This window comes from Liolophura sinensis, chromosome 7, assembly GCF_032854445.1.
Source record: "Liolophura sinensis isolate JHLJ2023 chromosome 7, CUHK_Ljap_v2, whole genome shotgun sequence".
Lineage (NCBI taxonomy): Eukaryota > Metazoa > Mollusca > Polyplacophora > Chitonida > Chitonidae > Liolophura > Liolophura sinensis.
This window is the reverse complement of record NC_088301.1, coordinates 11,015,637-11,032,642: the sequence shown is the minus strand read 5'-3', so window position 1 is coordinate 11,032,642 and position 17,006 is coordinate 11,015,637. Positions and strand designations below refer to the sequence as shown.

The 17,006-nt window shown below is 41.0% G+C and overlaps 2 protein-coding genes across 2 annotated transcripts in view; one reads left to right on the top strand and one right to left on the bottom strand.

Moving 5' to 3' along the window:
* Positions 1–3,587: 3,587 nt before the first annotated feature.
* LOC135471835 (proteasome assembly chaperone 3-like) lies at positions 3,588–10,213 on the bottom strand. Its single transcript, XM_064751219.1, has 4 exons — positions 10,166–10,213; positions 8,314–8,415; positions 6,230–6,310; positions 3,588–3,830 (listed from the first exon to the last, which is right to left on the bottom strand). The coding sequence occupies exons 1-4, from the start codon at positions 10,211–10,213 to the stop codon at positions 3,684–3,686; spliced, it is 378 nt and encodes a 125-aa protein (XP_064607289.1). The 3' UTR covers positions 3,588–3,683.
* A 41-nt stretch (positions 10,214–10,254) lies between these two features.
* Positions 10,255–17,006, top strand: part of LOC135469751 (CAP-Gly domain-containing linker protein 3-like) — a 34,997-nt gene continuing 28,245 nt past the window's right edge. The window contains exons 1-3 of the mRNA XM_064748332.1: positions 10,255–10,391; positions 15,820–16,114; positions 16,726–16,981. Coding sequence (XP_064604402.1) covers positions 10,336–10,391; positions 15,820–16,114; positions 16,726–16,981 — 607 coding nt within the window. The 5' untranslated portion in view covers positions 10,255–10,335. The remainder of the gene's footprint in view (positions 10,392–15,819; positions 16,115–16,725; positions 16,982–17,006) is intronic.

Sequence of the window (17,006 nt, the reverse complement as noted above, 5' to 3'; positions counted from 1 at the left end):
AAATATGAATTTACATGCAAGTTTGACTGAAACCTCAGTGGTCATCTAAGTACTTGCTCTTTTGTCCAACATCCATATTAAATTCATGTAAAGGGAAATCATGCTTTGGAGCAACAATTTTGTGTAACCAAAAAGGGCTGATGTCAACATTTTGAAGAAAATTTCGTGAAGCAGGGTTTTGCATTCCATGAACAAGTGAAAATGGTTTGTCAAACTTTATTGATTCATTTGAAAACGTGAACAGAAAGTGAAAGTCAAAGACCATGGTTTACAAGTTAACACTGGTTTGCCAGCAGCTTGAAGGTTGGATGTTTGTGTGTTTTTCCAGGTTCTGTCCAATTTCCTCTACCCATAAACTTGACTACTGTAGAACTGTTTGAAGGGGGGCCTCCTGGTGGTTAGCGTGCCATCGCAGTGCAATGACCCAGGAGCCAATTTGGTCACTGGCAGTTCACATTCAGCTCATATTGACTTCTTTTCTCACCTATGTGGGAAGGTTTGTCAACAAACTGGTCGTGGGTTTTCACCTGAGCTCTGCCCAGTTTTATCCCTCCATAATGCTGGCCGCTGTCGTATAAGTGAAATAGTACAGCATAAATCACCAATCAAATAAATAAATAATAAAATAAATATTTCCGTGCCATTCAGAAGTTGGAAAGAGATCTTTGTCTATGTACAACTGCTGTTTTTATTGCAGAAACTAACTCGTTCTCAAGTCATTTTTATATCAAAATACAATCTTCGATTAAACACATGTACATCTAAAAGAATCTCTTCCCTGTTTTTACCTTCTGCAAATCTTCAACCTTTTCAACGACTAAAGCACTTTTCTCAGGGGGATTTAAGCATATAATTATCAAAATGATGCCGAGATGATCCCTTTGTGAGTGAGTGCGTGCTTGGGGTTTAACGTCGTACTCAATAATTTTTCAGTCATATGACAACGAAGGAATCCTTAGGGTGCATGTACGTGTAATGTGCCTCCTTGTTGCAGGATGGATTTCCACCGCTCTTTTTATTTAGTGCTGCTTCACTGAGACGACTTACCGAAGGCAAGTAAGGCGCCAGGCCAAAGCCATTATACTGATACGAGTCAACCAGTCGTTGCACTATCCCCTTCATGCTGAATGCCAAGCGAGGAAGTTACAACTTCCTCTTTTTAAAGTCTTAGGTCAAGGACTCGATCAAGGATTGATCCTGGATCTACCGGTCCCGTGATCAATTTGTGTCACCAAAGATACAAGCTTCATAAATCAGAGTAAAATAGTTCTCTACACCCAATACCTCTACCAAAAAGTTTCAAAATATTGGTTGTAGAGGCAGTTGAAAAGGTTGAAGAATTAGGGTATACTAGTTAGTCAAAGACATGTACATGTATTCATGAGGGTGGTAAGCATGTAAAAAAAGGGATACACAAAAAAATGAGTTATGTCCCTTGTTCTATAATCATTACTTCCCTTTCATACCCGTCAAGCGGTCCTTTAACTTGTCCATTCTTTATTAATAAATGTGTAAAGGGTTGTAAAAATAATTCATTTGTTCATGTGAATCATTATGAAATGTTAAGAAAAGCTGATAAAGACATGCTGAAGTCAGATAAAACATCTCTGATCACTAATAAAGAAAACACATGAACATGTATTCCTACTGTCTGTCAGTACTGTAAATCTTAAACCCTTTCCATCTATAAAGCACTTTTTTTTTCAGTTTCAATCCAAAATGATTTTTTGTCATTAAAGGTGCAGGCTTTTCCAACGTATTTCTCTACGCCCCATAGTTCGTAGAATGTTTCAAACTATTGGTCACAGACATGGATGAAAAGGTCAGGGTATCAATACAAACAGTGCTGATGACCTTGTTGATAAATCTACACACTGAACATTCATGCTGCGAAATCCACCTTGTGCTGCTGCTTGGACTCCCTGTCCAGCAAATGTCATCCCTTTACCACCAAATTATGCTTTATCTCAAATGCTGTCTCTTCCTGGGTGCACACTCAAGGCTACATCCATCCCCCTGCTACAACAATCTTGTTCACTGAGTATTGCTTCTACCCTGCCATCACTCAGTTCTTCAGTTCTTCCAACTGGTCACACTCTTCACATTTCCAGCTCTTCTCTCCATAGTCTTTACACCTTGACCCTGGTGTTAGTAGCTTTACCAATTCTTCATTCCTTCCTTTAGTCACCCACTTCACATTTCCACCTCCTCTCTCTCTTGTCTACACACCTAGATTCTGGTGTTATTAGCTTCACCAAACCTACAGTCCTTCCTTTGGTCACCTGCTTCATATTTCCACCTCCTCTCTCTCTAGTCTACACACCTAGATTCTGGTGTTATTAGCTTCACCAAACCTACAGTCCTTCCTTTGGTCACCTGCTTCATATTTCCACCTCCTCTCTCTCTAGTCTGGTGCCTTGATGGGTCGCTAGCTTCACCAAGTCTTCGGTCCTTTTTTCACCTGCTTCATATCCTTACACCTCAGCCCCAAACCTGCAGATTTTGGTTGTTGCTGACCAATTCCTTGGATCACCCTCCCTACCCATTCCTTGGATCACTCTGCTGACCAATTCCTTGGATCACTCTGCCGACCAATTCCTTGGATCACCCTCCTGATCAATTCCTTGGACTACCCTCCTGACCAATGCCTTTGATCACCCTCCTGATCAATTCCTTGGATAACCCTCCTGATCAATTCCTTGGATCACCCTCCTCAATAGTTCCCTGGATCTCCCTCCTGACCAATGCCTTGGATTACCCTCCTGACCAATGCCTTGGATTATCCTCCTGATCAATGCCTTGGATCACTCTCCTGACCAATGCAATGCCTTGGATTACCCTCCTGACCCAATGCCTTTGATCACCCTCCTTATCAATTCCTTGGACCACCCTCCTGACCAATTCCTTGGATCATCCTCCTGACCAATTCCTTGGATCACCCTCCCTACCCATTCCTTGGATCACTCTGCTAACCAATTCCTTGGATCACTCTGCCGACCAATTCCTTGGATCACCCTCCTGATCAATTCCTTGGATCACCCTCCTGACCAATTCCTTGGATCACCCTCCTCAACAGTTCCCTGGATCTCCCTCCTGACCAATTCCTTGGATCACCCTCCTCACCAGTTCCCTGGATCACTCTCCTGACCAATGCCTTGGATCACTCTCCTGACCAATGCCTTGGGTCTCTCTGCTGACCAATTCCTTGAATCACCCTCCTGACCAGTTCCCTGGATCGCTCTCCTGACCAATTCCTTGGATCACTCTCCTGACCAGTTCCCTGGATCAGCCCCCTAACCAATTCCTTGAATCACTCTCCTGACCAATTCCTTGGATCACTCTCCTGACCAATGCCTTGGATCACTCTCCTCACCAGTCCTCTGGATCACTCTCCTGACCAATTCCTTAGATCACCCTCCTCACCAGTCCTCTGGATCACCCTCTTGACCAATGCCTTGGATCACTCTCCTGACCAATGCCTTGGATCACTCTCCTGACCAATTCCTTGAATCACTCTCCTGACCAATTCCTTGGATCACTCTGCCGACCAATCGCTTAGATCACTCTGCCGACCAATTCCTTGGATCACCCTCCTGACCAATGCCTTGGATCACCCTCCTCACCCGTCCTCTGGATCACCCTTCTGACCAATTCCGTGGATCATCGCCCCATTTCAGTTCAACTTAGCCCCACACCTTGTTCTCCAAGATGATGTTCTCGATGGTTTTTGTTGTCTCCCTGCTGGTGTCTCTCAAGGCCAGGCCTAACACGATGGGTTTACTGGTATTCAAGGCCACAGCTATGTTTCGTGCAATCACGTGGATCAATGGCTGCAAAATGTAAACAAACAAGAAAAAAAGATTACCAGATGTGATTACACAAATAAATAGTCTCTGATACACTTTACATAATCTATATGTATCTACTGACTTAACAGGTGCTTTACACTGTACTGAAGAACATTTAAGGAAGGAAGAAACCAGAACATTACTTTAATCTTATAACGGTGTATGCCTCCTGAAGTACAGCTTCTGCAGAAATACCACCACGAAATGGCTGAAACATTACCTATGTGGTGTTAAGCCGTAATCATTCATTCATTCTGTAGAGGAAAGTCAACAAATGTCAGCTATACAAGAGGTCACATTTGGGAGAAATTGCCAGTGTAACTGGCCATGTTTTACCCTTGACATCTCAATTTCCTCCACCCATAAAACTGACTACCGTTGTATAAGTGTATGTGGGTCATTAAAAATATTCATGCCTCTGAGAACTCAAGTAGGACTATAATGGAGTACATTTATCAACAGGTTCAACTAATCAAGTATAATTAAATTGTTCATTTATTTGACTATTATTTAATAATGTTCTTTAGATTTATTCACGCAGCTACACACCAGCTGTTGTATGAAGAATCTTTACCTAGACAATGGCAGTGACGTCCCTGATTAAATGCCCCATGACACTTATGACTAGAAACCCGTTGACATCCAGCTAATCATCATTTACATGTTGACAAGTCATTTTGACAACGTCGATCCAGAGTTTTGAAGCATGTGCAGTGACACAAGCCTATCTTTTTTTTCAATTATGCCGTATTCACTAATTTTGAAATTTCTGCTTAAAGTTAAAGTAAAAAATGAAGTAAAGCTTATCTGAACAGCTGAATACTAAACAGCTTCATTTTTACTGATTTTTTAAGAGAGTTACTTATAGTCAAATGTTTGAATTGGAGCTCCATGATCAATATAGTGGGTGTTTAGGTCCTTTGACGTCACCAGCAAATTTTGCCACTAAGTTTTTAATGTTGAAATAACTTTTTTTTACCCATACATGAAGGACGACTTAGATAAAAAAAATATATATATATATAAAGAAAAAAGGGGATGTAATGTCGGTGTACCTTGCCACCGGCAGCATGGTTTTTAAAGCCCACTTTATAATTTTAATGTTTGACTACACTTAATTCCGAGAAAAAAACCTAAAAAAGTAAGGTAACATATTTTTAAAGATAGTTTTCAATGGCGATTTCTCCTGATTTCCATTTCCAAAGGACATTTCCTTTGACCTCCTTCACAACTCATTTGTCCAGCTCACACATTGAGTCATGCTGTTTGAGCTACATGTATGTATCACATGCCACAAACCATCCAATGATATTTTGTGTATGGATTTTCCTCATCCCTGACACATGCCGGTTCTTTGATAACTGGGTCACCAAGCATTTTTTAACCGAGAATATGTTTGTATTTATCAGTGGATGAGTAAAGTATGATGGAACAAACACCCTGATATTGTGAGCGTACTCTCTCACATTATGGGGCCTTCAATGGCGAAGGGTTAGCATTTTAGCACAGTGACCGGCCCGGATAGCACAGTTGGTAGAGCGTCCGCTTTGGGACCGGTAGATCCAGCATCAATCCTTGATCGAGTCACCCCTAAGACTTTAAAAAGAGGAAGTTGTAACTTCCTCACTTGGCATTCAGCATGAAGGGGATAGTGCAACGTATCAGTATAATGGCTCGGGCAGGGTGGCTTACTTGCCTTCGGTAAGTCGTCTCAGTGAAGCAGCACTAAATAAAAGAGCGGTGGAAATCCGTCCTGCAACAAGGAGGCACATTACACGTACATCCTAAAGATTCCTTCGTCGTCATATGACTGAAAAATTGCTGAGTACGACATTAAACCCCAAGCACTCACTCACTCATTCTAGCACAGTGCAATGACCCAGGAGCCTATTAGCAATGCCATCATTGCCTGTGAATGGTCATGGATTTCCCTCGGGGTTGGCCCGGTCCCCTCCCTCCCCATGATCGTAATACTGACTACCCTTGTATAAGTTAAATATTCGCGAATACGGCGTAAAACACCCATCAAACAAATAAATAAATAAATCTTACATGTCACCAGCTTTATTTACTATTTACATGTATATACTATTAGTTACATGTTCTTTTGGAAACTGTTACTCCTGATCGTTTTTGGAAATGAATCTTGCAATTATCTACTTGTAATGCACCTTATAGTTAAACCGGATCAAAACTGAAGCGGTTTAAATCGAAGCCAGTTGTAAAAATATGTGCTTTCAAACAACCATGTGGTGAAGCCAGTTTTGAGTCAGTTCAGGCATTTGTTGGTTCACATGGTCAAATTTAAGCCCTTTTTCCTGACGTCCAACCCATCCGGGGCATTTAATCCAGTTACCGCTCACATGATAGATAAACCTCACCTCATCTTTGCCCAGCAATGTCTTTGTTGTAAATGTCAACTGGGTATCCTCGGCAACTAAAACATCCTTGGAGATATGAACCTAAAACAGATCATAGTTTCAACACTGGCTTTACTATTAGTTTAGCATAGCTTTTTAATCATTACATATATTTGATTCATACCACAGCATCGCCACACACCCTGCTACAGGGGTCCACAATGCTGACATTTCTAGCATACACAAAACAGTACTTATACTGATCACAAAGCAGGAAGGGATGCCAGACATTTTTGAAACTCTCAGGACAAAATTTCTCCGCACTGAACTGTTGGCCAATGTATGATTAAATGCACTGTTTACTTGGTTTTGACATGTAATTTGACCGGCCCGGATAGCACAGTTGGTAGAGCGTCCGCTTCGGGACCGGTAGATCCAGGATCAATCCTTGGTCAAGTCACACCTAAGACTTTAAAAGAGGAAGTTGTAACTTCCTCGCTTGGCGTTCAGCATGAAGGGGATAGTGCAACGACTGGTTGACCCGTACCAGTATAATGGCTCGGGCGGGGCGGCTTACTTGCCTTCGGTAAGTCGTCTCAGTGAAGCAGCACTAAATTAAAGAGCGGTGGAAATCCGTCCTGCAACAAGGAGGCACATTACACGTGCATGCACCCTAATGATTCCTTCGTCGTCATATGACTGAAAAATTGTTGAGTACGACGTTAAACCCCAAGCACTCACTCACTCACTCACATGTAATTTAATTTGATTGGTGTTTTACGCTGTACTCAAGTATAGGACAGCCGCCAGCATTATGGAGGGAGGAAACCGGGCAGAGCCCTGGGGAAGGCCACGACCAACCGAAGATTGCTGACAGACCTTACCACTTATGGCGGGAGATGAAGCCAGCATGAGCTAGACTTGAACTCACAGCGACTGCAGAGGAGAGAGGCTCCTGGGTCACTAGCGTGCTCACCAACTGAGCCAAGTAGGCCCCCCATATGCAATCTAAACAGTGATCAATATTTTTCGTTTCACAACAACTAGCATATTCCTAGAGTCGCACTCCTCTCCCGTGAACTTCACGTTGCGATATGTGCCTAGTGTTTCTTTCCTCAATGAAAAGCCACAGCAATTTTCGTAACGAGGAAAGTCTCTTACAGGAAGTCTGGTACATTTTATGGAAATGCGATTTTCTTGAAGCAACCATACCTTAGACGGGTCTACAGAAAAGCTTAATTTCAATCCATGCATGACAGCCAAATATACACAAGTTCATACCTTAGACTAGGGAGCTAAAAAAACAGCTTAACTGCACAAAGACACCGCCACTTTTCCCCCTCTCACAAAACTTCAACCAGCTAAAAATACTGATTTTCAATTCAAATACACTGCTCCCTTGAATTTATGCTGATTGATTTACCGCGAAATCGGAGTTAACACGATGGTGTGGTGTCCTCCAGATGTTTGGAGAAACATTATCAATCTGTTCAGCTGTTATGTAAATAAAAATAGAAATATATGTACTGTGGAGTGACCTTTGCTCAACCTACGATGTCTTGGCAAGAACCCTCCTTTGTGTTTATTTTGAGTAACAGATTTCTTGTTACCAGTCCAGAGATGTAACAATGTGTCGCCTCCATCTTCATTTTCTTACATTGTCAAGGTGGATTAAGATTTGTTTGCTTGACACTCTCTTGTCATGCAGGTCTAAAGTTTGCCTTTCGCGAAGATAACGGACTCTCCATTCACAGATAAAGCATGGTAAATCAATTTACACGTGATAATGTTCCATTATTTCAAGAATTTATTGCGAGACATACAAGAATTTTTATAATTGTTATTGTTTTATTAAATCGGGTAACTCAGTCAACCCAAGTATCTGAAGTTCTTGTGTACATTTTGTATCATATCGTATAACTGTCGTCAGTCACTTTCAGAATTCTGTTTATTCCAGCCATTACAAATTATCTCCCATGTCAGGATTTAATTTTGTTTGGATTCGATTATAACAGGATATGAATCTTTTGGGTCCGGAAGATCGCATTATTTGGAGGGAGCAGTGTATAATCGTCCTTGAGCTTAAGGCCGTGATCAAACTTTACCAGTGTTCCAAGTTTTTGTAGTTGGGTGACCACAATGAATATGCGATCTTCAAAATCTCTGCACACAATGTCTGTACAGATCCCATTGACATCTACACAAACCTGTAAGACAAAAAGAGATTTACACACGTCAGACAGGATGTTTCCTTTTTGTTTTTTCAAGCTCAGATCACTAGCCAAGACCAATATCCACAAAAAAAAAAAAATATATAAAACCAACAGTGAACCTTGCATTACTAAAGCTTCTAGGTAAAGGGAAATCATAAACGTTTAATTAGACTGACAAAAGCTTGATACATCACTGAAAACACTGAGAAAATAATCAATGTTTTTTTTTTTTTTATCATATCAAATTTATCATTTGACTATAAATGTACTGGGCCAGAGAACTATGTATGCAAGTGACTGACAACTGTATACATGACTTGATTACAGGTCGTAGGTCGTCAACACCATATATGAAATCTGACCTCTTTATCCACGGGTTAGCCTCTCCAAATACGGCAGATTTATTTATTTGATTGGTGTTTTATGCCATACACAAGAATATTTCACATATGACGGCAACTAGCATTATGGTGGGCGGAAACCCGGCAAAGTCCGGGGGGAAACCCACGACCATCCGCTGGTTGCTTGCAGACCTTCCCATGTATGGCCAGAGAGGAAGCCAGCTTGAGCTGGACTTGACCTCAAAGTCAAAGCAACCCCTCGATCACGGAGGCCCTCAATTTTTGTTATATTATGGGATAGTAATTGCTGCATTCTGCAGGAGAATTGGTACAATGTCACGCCGGTATGTGTTATTTATGGAATTAATATGCACGGACTGGAGGTACTGCAGAGTAAGTTGGATAGCGGTAGCATCAGAAGAGTGTCGTCTTCTTTTATTAATGTCAAAATTGGCAGCAGAATGCTTTATTTAGAGTCCACATAGCACAGCTGAGGAGGGGTAAGGTGGGTCGGCGTTTCCAACTTTTACTTTTTATAAGACCTAGGCAATAGGGTAAAGCATGGGATAATAATGGGCTATCTACTAATTTGATACGAAGGCATGTGGTCTGTAGGGCCTACCCTAGTCTTTCTAGATGGACTCAGTGTGCTGTTTTGAAATTCTGACATTCATCCTAACACTGAGTCCATCGCCACCTCTCAAACACATCGCCACACATCTGCGTACTCCAATTCGATGGGACCGACTTCAATGAAGTCTGCGCTGACCGCACCCAAACTTACCTGCACTAAAATATGTTCTTTTTGGTTTGAATTACGAAGATTGAAGTTGTTCTTGCAAACGGCAATGGAAATATAATAGTTTTCTCGCGGATTTCAATGCTGAAACTCCGTTGCATTTTAAACCCAGAAGTAAGTCACGTGACACTTCAAAATGGCTGTCTATGGCGAGGCACTTGTTACCGCCAAAGTTCTAGCAGTCAGTGTGTGATAACAAGGCAGCGAGTGAATTAGTTCCATTGGTGTGTGTATAGTACATTCAGAAAGTCCACCGCAAAAATTACATATAAATGCACAGAGGAAGTGATTTGGACTGTCATAAGTTGGAAGGAGATGGGAGTTTGAAATCCACGCCATGTTGTTTGAGAGGTGTTGATGGACTCAGTGTTACGATGAATGTCAGAATTTTAAAATAACACACTGCGTCCATCTAGATGGACCAGGCCTACTTTCACTTCGCAACAACAACAACGCCAAGCTGAAGCTCGGTCACTACTTCATCAATTTGGCAAATCGCACGATTATGATCATGATACAATGAAGCCAGTTAGAAAAAGGAGCTGAACTTGCACTGGAATACAAAGATTTCAAATAACAATAACGATAAAAAAGATTTACCCACTTGTTTAGTTTTTATAGGGAAACTTGTGACACTGCTGAGTGCGGCCATATTTGTTTGAAAACGAGACCGGAAATAAAGTTCGTGTTTGCCGAAAGCGGATGAGAAAAGCGTGTTGTCAAGAAAAGATGTGATTTTCTTCTGCAGCTCAGCTGGGAAATGGTCTGCGATAAATGGCAACTACGGACGAATCGATGCAAATTGACGAGGGAGACGAAAATCTTTTAAGGTAAAACTCACACAACTCATATTCGCGATAAAACTTGCTGCTCAAACTTTTTGTTACGATGCCGTAAGTTTGGTTGAAATGTCAACCCATTCACTGATTCAGGCCATTGTGACTCATTCATTCCCCACCCCACTCACTCCCCCCCTCCCGTCACTCCCACCCCTCCCATCCCGCTGAGCACACGTGCTGTCCCCGCGGCCTCCCCATTCTCACAGATTCAGATTAGATTAGCAGCCGTCCATATTATCAAGCTGTTCTGTGATCGTGTTACTGTGTATGTACATATATGTTGGACGAACTTGGTGTATTGTATAGCATATATTCATTTTAAAATTACCTTGAATTTTTATATTTTCAAGTTACAAAAATGTACATCTTAGAATTATACTTTATTTAGCACCAAAAAATCGAGTCAGCATTTCAGGAGTCCCACAAGTTCACACAGATACGGCGAGACAGGTTGGGGCTTTTGCACAATAACACAGCTAAAAGGCGAGATTTTAAAATACTTGCTAGACTGAATACACATCTCGCATAGCTGGCTCTGTCTGCTCAATGGCGCCATTAGTAGCTGCCGTAAAATCACACCCTTTAGTTCGCTAGAGCCCCCACCCCTTCTCGTCTCGTCTCGTCTCGTCTCGTCTCAACCTGTGTGACATCCCGAGATTCCTGAAATGCCGACTCGTCATACCTACAGATCTTGCATGGTCCTCAGTTCTAATGTCTGCTGGTAATCCCTGTCCATTTCTAGAACCAGATGTGTGTCTGTTTAGTGATATGCTTGCCTTGAGAATTTCTACTCCATGTCTACTCTGTGTACATGACTCACACAGCCATGTTGGACAGTGTTTAAATACTACAAGTGATCACTCATCAACACTCTGAATACTCATACTTCGGCATTTCGAAGTAGGCCTTCACGTAGGGTAATGTTGGGCGGTGTTGATGTCACTTCATTCCCAAGTAACTTTGTCCCATTTTACATTGCACCATATTTACCTCGTACCATAGTCACCTTGTACCATACTTAATTTATTTCTTTATTTGATTGGTGTTTTACGCCATACTCAAGAATATTTTACTTATATGACGGCGGCCAGCATTATGGTGGGTGGAAACCGGGCACAGCCCTGGGAAACCCACAACCATCTGCAGGTTGCTGGCAGACCTTCCCGTACGGCTGGAGAGGAAGTGAGCATGAGCTGGACTTGAACTCACAGGAACCGCATTGGTGAGAGACTCCTGGGTCATTACGCTGCGCTAGTGCGCTAACCAACTGAGCCACTGAGGCCCCTGTACCATACTTAATATATAATCCCTATTCATACGGACTTCCATAGTTAATGTTTATGGAAGGTTACTATAAGCATACTGAACAATATTGAGGCGTTCTGGTTTTTGTTTAGCTATTTTATGATTGTTTAGTGGAATTTATCGGGCATCGAAAACCATTCGGGGGACACACTGACTGCAGGTCTGATATATTGATTCCACTGAGATGACATCAAGAACAGATTCAGAACAAGTGCTTGACTTCTATTTTTTGAGTATTACTTCTATTTAATTCTCTATTCAGCTCTGTGGTAGACTTAAAGAGTGGATCCGTTTAAGTTGCTACAGGCGCGGAGCCACTGTGGCGCCATCTTATTTCCGTCAGCGTACTTCATCCACAGATGAAACAGGAGATTTCTTTCTCTGCAGACGTTTCAGTTTCTATTCCGAAATCAACTGCATTTACATCGGGAGTAGATTGGCCTCATTGAGGAGCACTTGCAGAAGCCTGTAAAAATGGAGTCCACGGCCAGTTTTGCTGCAGATGTGGCTACGCCATGCCGGGATGCTGGTCATGAACACACGTAATCAGTGCACAATAACTGCATACAGTATGTCTTTACAGTAGTTACTGTAAGACACGATTACAGTACGGGTTCACTATGGCACAGAATAATTATTATACGAGGTAACCTGGTACAAAATGGTATTGGTACGAAGTGAACTGATCCCTGTTGGATGTCGAGAAGTTTTGAGTATTGCCGAGCTGTTATACGCAAATTTCAAGCATGGAGTGTGAACGACAGATGACGCTTTTAGGTGAGGTACTCGGAAAAGTAACACAGGACTGGTATCTAGGTTTGGGAATCAATAATTCACTGACACATGCTTTTTTCATGCTTCTTTCGTCTGTTCATCATACTTAACACAGTTGTATACACTCTAGTCCAAGATTACTCTGATGTTAGGTTTGGCAAAGTTTTATTTTATCTGCCATGGCGACTGCATCAGGTTTTTATACAGAGCACGTTATTACAGTTTGGGGTCATTCTTGGCAGAACAAAATATTTGCCAAGCCTGACGTCAGTACAGTCTAAGACTATGTAAAACTTTGTAAATCAAATCAGCAGAAAACTACTAGGAAAGCAGAGTACCATGCTATTAATTTATACATTCAGTTTTTTACTCTTCATTCATGGTGCAACATATGAATTTGACAACTCAGTGTCCATATTCTCAAGATTAAAATTTGTAGATCTTCTTTCAAGCTTGTCATTTTTATACATTGTAGATGTACAAGGGTTTTTTGATGCTAAGCTGCCTCATACTGCGGGAACATTTCTCAGTATACTAGTGTCATGAAGAATTATTAATTCTGCATTTGAAGCATTGTCAACTTCAGACAGGGGTCAGTGTATCTCATGCCTGTTTTTAGATGACTGCCCTAATAGTGTTAGCCTAACGTCATCATAGTTTTATTTCATGGGCTTATTTGGGTCCATCACTCATTTGTTTTAAGCATAGCTCTTGAGGCAGTGGATTGTTCCCAGTCTGACCAATGAGGTTACATCCCTGGTTTGGCTTTGACTTTAGGTCTGAAGGTTTAAGTGAACAGATAAATGAACATGTTAACGAGTTCTCTGTCTATAGATCATATCTATATATCTATATGTAGGTACATGTATATGCATCTTCAGTGATAAAATCTAGCAGTCCAGAAAACGTACAGAAAGAACATGAATGATAAGCATGTGATCAACCTCTCCGGTCGTACATAGGAAGGTCTTCCAGCAACGTGCGGATGGTTGTGGGTTTCCCCCCGGACTGTGCCTGGTTTCCTCCCTTTAAAATGCTGGCCACCGTCGTATAAGTGAAATATTCTAGAGTACGGCGTAAAACACCATTCAAATAAATAAGCATGTAACAGATATGATGTGTTAAAATTTTATGAATTAAGATGACAAAATTTTAAATATTTTTGTGAGTTTTGTGTCGTCTGCATTTAACCCAGGGATAACAGCATAATACAGTAGGTAAATACTTGTCAGTAGAACATAAGAAAGGCAGACCATTGGCCCACTGACCTGAAGACATGAAGTCAGCTATTGATATGCATGGTGTATGTGCAGGGATGGAGTTATAACAGCAGGAAGCTCCTGCCAACAGGCAGTAGGATATAATCATGCATGTGCTATAGGTGTAATTAGGAGAAGCCAGATGTAAACATGTGCCCTGTATGGCTGTGATAACTTGGATCTCTTCCTGTTAGACAGCAAGTCCACTGAAATTTACACCACAATTTTCAAGGCTTACACAGCAAGTGTACACACATACCGGATTAAAGTTTTCCTGAGACCTCGAGAGCTGTTGACATCCTCTTCAGAACACTTGTATAGTCTGATACATTGTATATGTGTAGGTGTTTTCTTTTTGTATGTTGACTTCTATTCTGAATTGATTTGTCCCATAAACTTGATCACAACTTTCATGCAATCGCAAACTTGAAGGCTGTCTAATATAAAAGTGAAATGTTTGTTTGACAATAAAACCCCTGTCATAAAAATGGTTTGATTTTTTAGTGCACTGGTTGAGTTCAAATATTTAGAAAGACACTTTGTGTCTTAATTCGGCACAGTGGGCATGTAGATGTAGTAGTTCTATAGCCTACAGCTTGTTTTTTGTAGTAGCGACTTCCTGGTAAAATGTTGTATTGTATTTATGATGAATGTGTAAATGTTGTGTAGATAGCAGAAGGGCCAAAAACCCAATTCTGAATAGATGGCAAGATCTCCTTTCACAAAACTTTGTAAATCAATTTAACAGAAAATAGATCTAGATGGATATAAATATACATTTATTTAATCGTAACATTTTGAATCAAACTTTTGTAGCTTTCTAAGAGTCATTTTTAAATTGGGTAAACCCAGTAGAACAGGGGAGTTCGGAGTTCGAACTCTTTTGTTGCTAAAGGTAAAAAGAGCCCATGCTGTACCATGTGACTCGTCAAAAATTTTAGGCAACCTTTATGTTAGTTTACTAAAAGCCTGTCACTCTATGTTCCAGAGGCACAAATGATACCTCTTTCCTTCAGGAACTCCCTGAGTTCTCAGACTTTCAGCACATCAATTTTCTCTATAGCTTTTCTTGTGAAACTTTTTTCATGTGCCCATATTATTCTAAATGTGATCAAAACTAGTTGCCTAAAATTTCTGACAGGTCACATGGTACAGTAGGACCATTTTTATCCTCAGCGATAAAAAGAGTGCGAATTCAAAACTCCCCCATTGTCCAAGTTATGATGACAACATCTAGGCACAGGAAAATGAGCAAGCGAACTCAAGTAATTGGTAAATACCGTAATTCTTCAACCTTTTTTGCATATTTCAGTTCAAGGTGCTTCAAGCTTATTCTGAAAGCATTATTCTGTGCTGATGAAATCATACTTTTTGTGAAGCCCAGAAACTGGTCAATCCAGCCAGTGCCTCCAGTATCATAGTGAAAATGTGCCTAAATTGTACTGAAAGTTGCAAAAAGGTTGAGGAATTCATGAAATAATAGTTGGTGTAGACAGTTGTCAAGTGACAGCATTATGAAGTACTTACAGACGTGTACATGCTGGTAGCTTTGTACCTGCAGCTTTACAAGTCTACACTTTATATCTGCTGGTGAAGTAATTAGACCTATAATGAGTAGATAAACTGCTCTTGTGCTCATGCTGGTTATGTCCAAATTAAACCGGATATAAGTGTCAGGAAATGCATGCCAAATTTTTTGTCCATCGATCATCAAGAGTAATAGGTTTGAAATGAATGTACTACATGTAGCATGTGCTACAGGAAGATGACCAGTAGAATTTGTCCGGTGTTTCATTGTTGGTGTGATAATACACAGGGGAAGGTTGTCTACATTCTAGTCGCTTTCTGTAGAGGAATTGCTCTAAGCTTGTATCTTCTGCTACAATGAGGATGTAATGTATGTCAGGCCTAACTGTCATGACGATACATATGATAGAAATATGTCTCGATGGTAGTTACGTAGGGCCTTTAAGTAAAACTAGGTCTAATGGTGCGACTTGCTATTTTAGCAGCGCACATATTTGCAAGTTGTTTCTTACATTTTTTTTTTATCTTTTATCAGAAGATCGTTTTTGTTTTAGCATGACCCTGGAAACTCCAGAAAGTGTCCGAGAGGAACTCAGCTACTCTTCTTACCAACTAGATGACAACTCTAACGTGTTTGTCTCCCCGCGGGCTAAACCCATCATCCACCCAGGGGTTGACCCACCCCTCTGTGAGAACTGCCACAAACTTGACCTCTCTTTCTTTGATCCCAACTGTCCGGGATGTCGTGCCATTCTGTCCAGTCAGGAGACATCAATAGGGGAAGTGTTTGCTATCCTGCGACAGTGGACGCCCCAGACACAGCAAAACCTGGAGCTGCTGGTAAACGAGGTGAGAAACTTTCAGGATGAGTAATGTACATTTCATGCATCATTCAGATGATTGTATGGCTAACATTGTTGTTTTTTAGCTCCTGAAACTTTCTGTTATATTCTTTGTTGAGGTCGTTTGATGGCTGTGTTATCTAATAGGTTCTCCAGAAAGACAACTAGTCCTGGACCATTGACACTGAAAATATGTTCGTTGAGGACAATCCAACTGACCTCCCAATGAAGGGTCCAATCATGAAAGTTTTTATTTGAAATTTTGATTTATTTTTTTTTTTACTATTTTTCTCTTTATGTTTTTCAAATCTGTATATTTTTGATTAGTCTGAATAAACAGCTATTTTACGCACAACAAAGAATTTGTCAAGGATGGCCTTGTTGGTTTGACTGCAGCTTCACATGTATATGCAGAGGTTTTGTCATGCCCTCTGTAGGCTCTGCGCGCTTCTCTTTGTCTGTAAACCTGACCACCGAAGCAAAGACAAAATGTTCTCCAAGGATATGCCATAAAATATCATTCAAATAAATATTCAAGCTAGTATATTCTTCACAATCAATGTTATTTCCAAAAAAATATCAGGTATTATATTGAGGAGTTAAATGGTTTTATTGCAGATCTTAAGGAGGGGTGCCAATATTAATGACCGTGATGGTTTGACGGACATGACCTTACTTCACTACGCTAGTAAAGCCGGGGCTAGTGGGATAGGAGATGCTGACACTGCCGCCAAAGTGGTGTCGTTGTTGTTAAACAAGGGAGCTGACTCCGATATCAGGTGCCGCTGGACGGACATGACAGCCTTACATTATGCGTCCTACTTCGATGTGGTTCCCGTTATTAAAGTGCTGCTTAAATCCACAAAGGCTTTAGGTATGATAATGTGAACATTTTAATA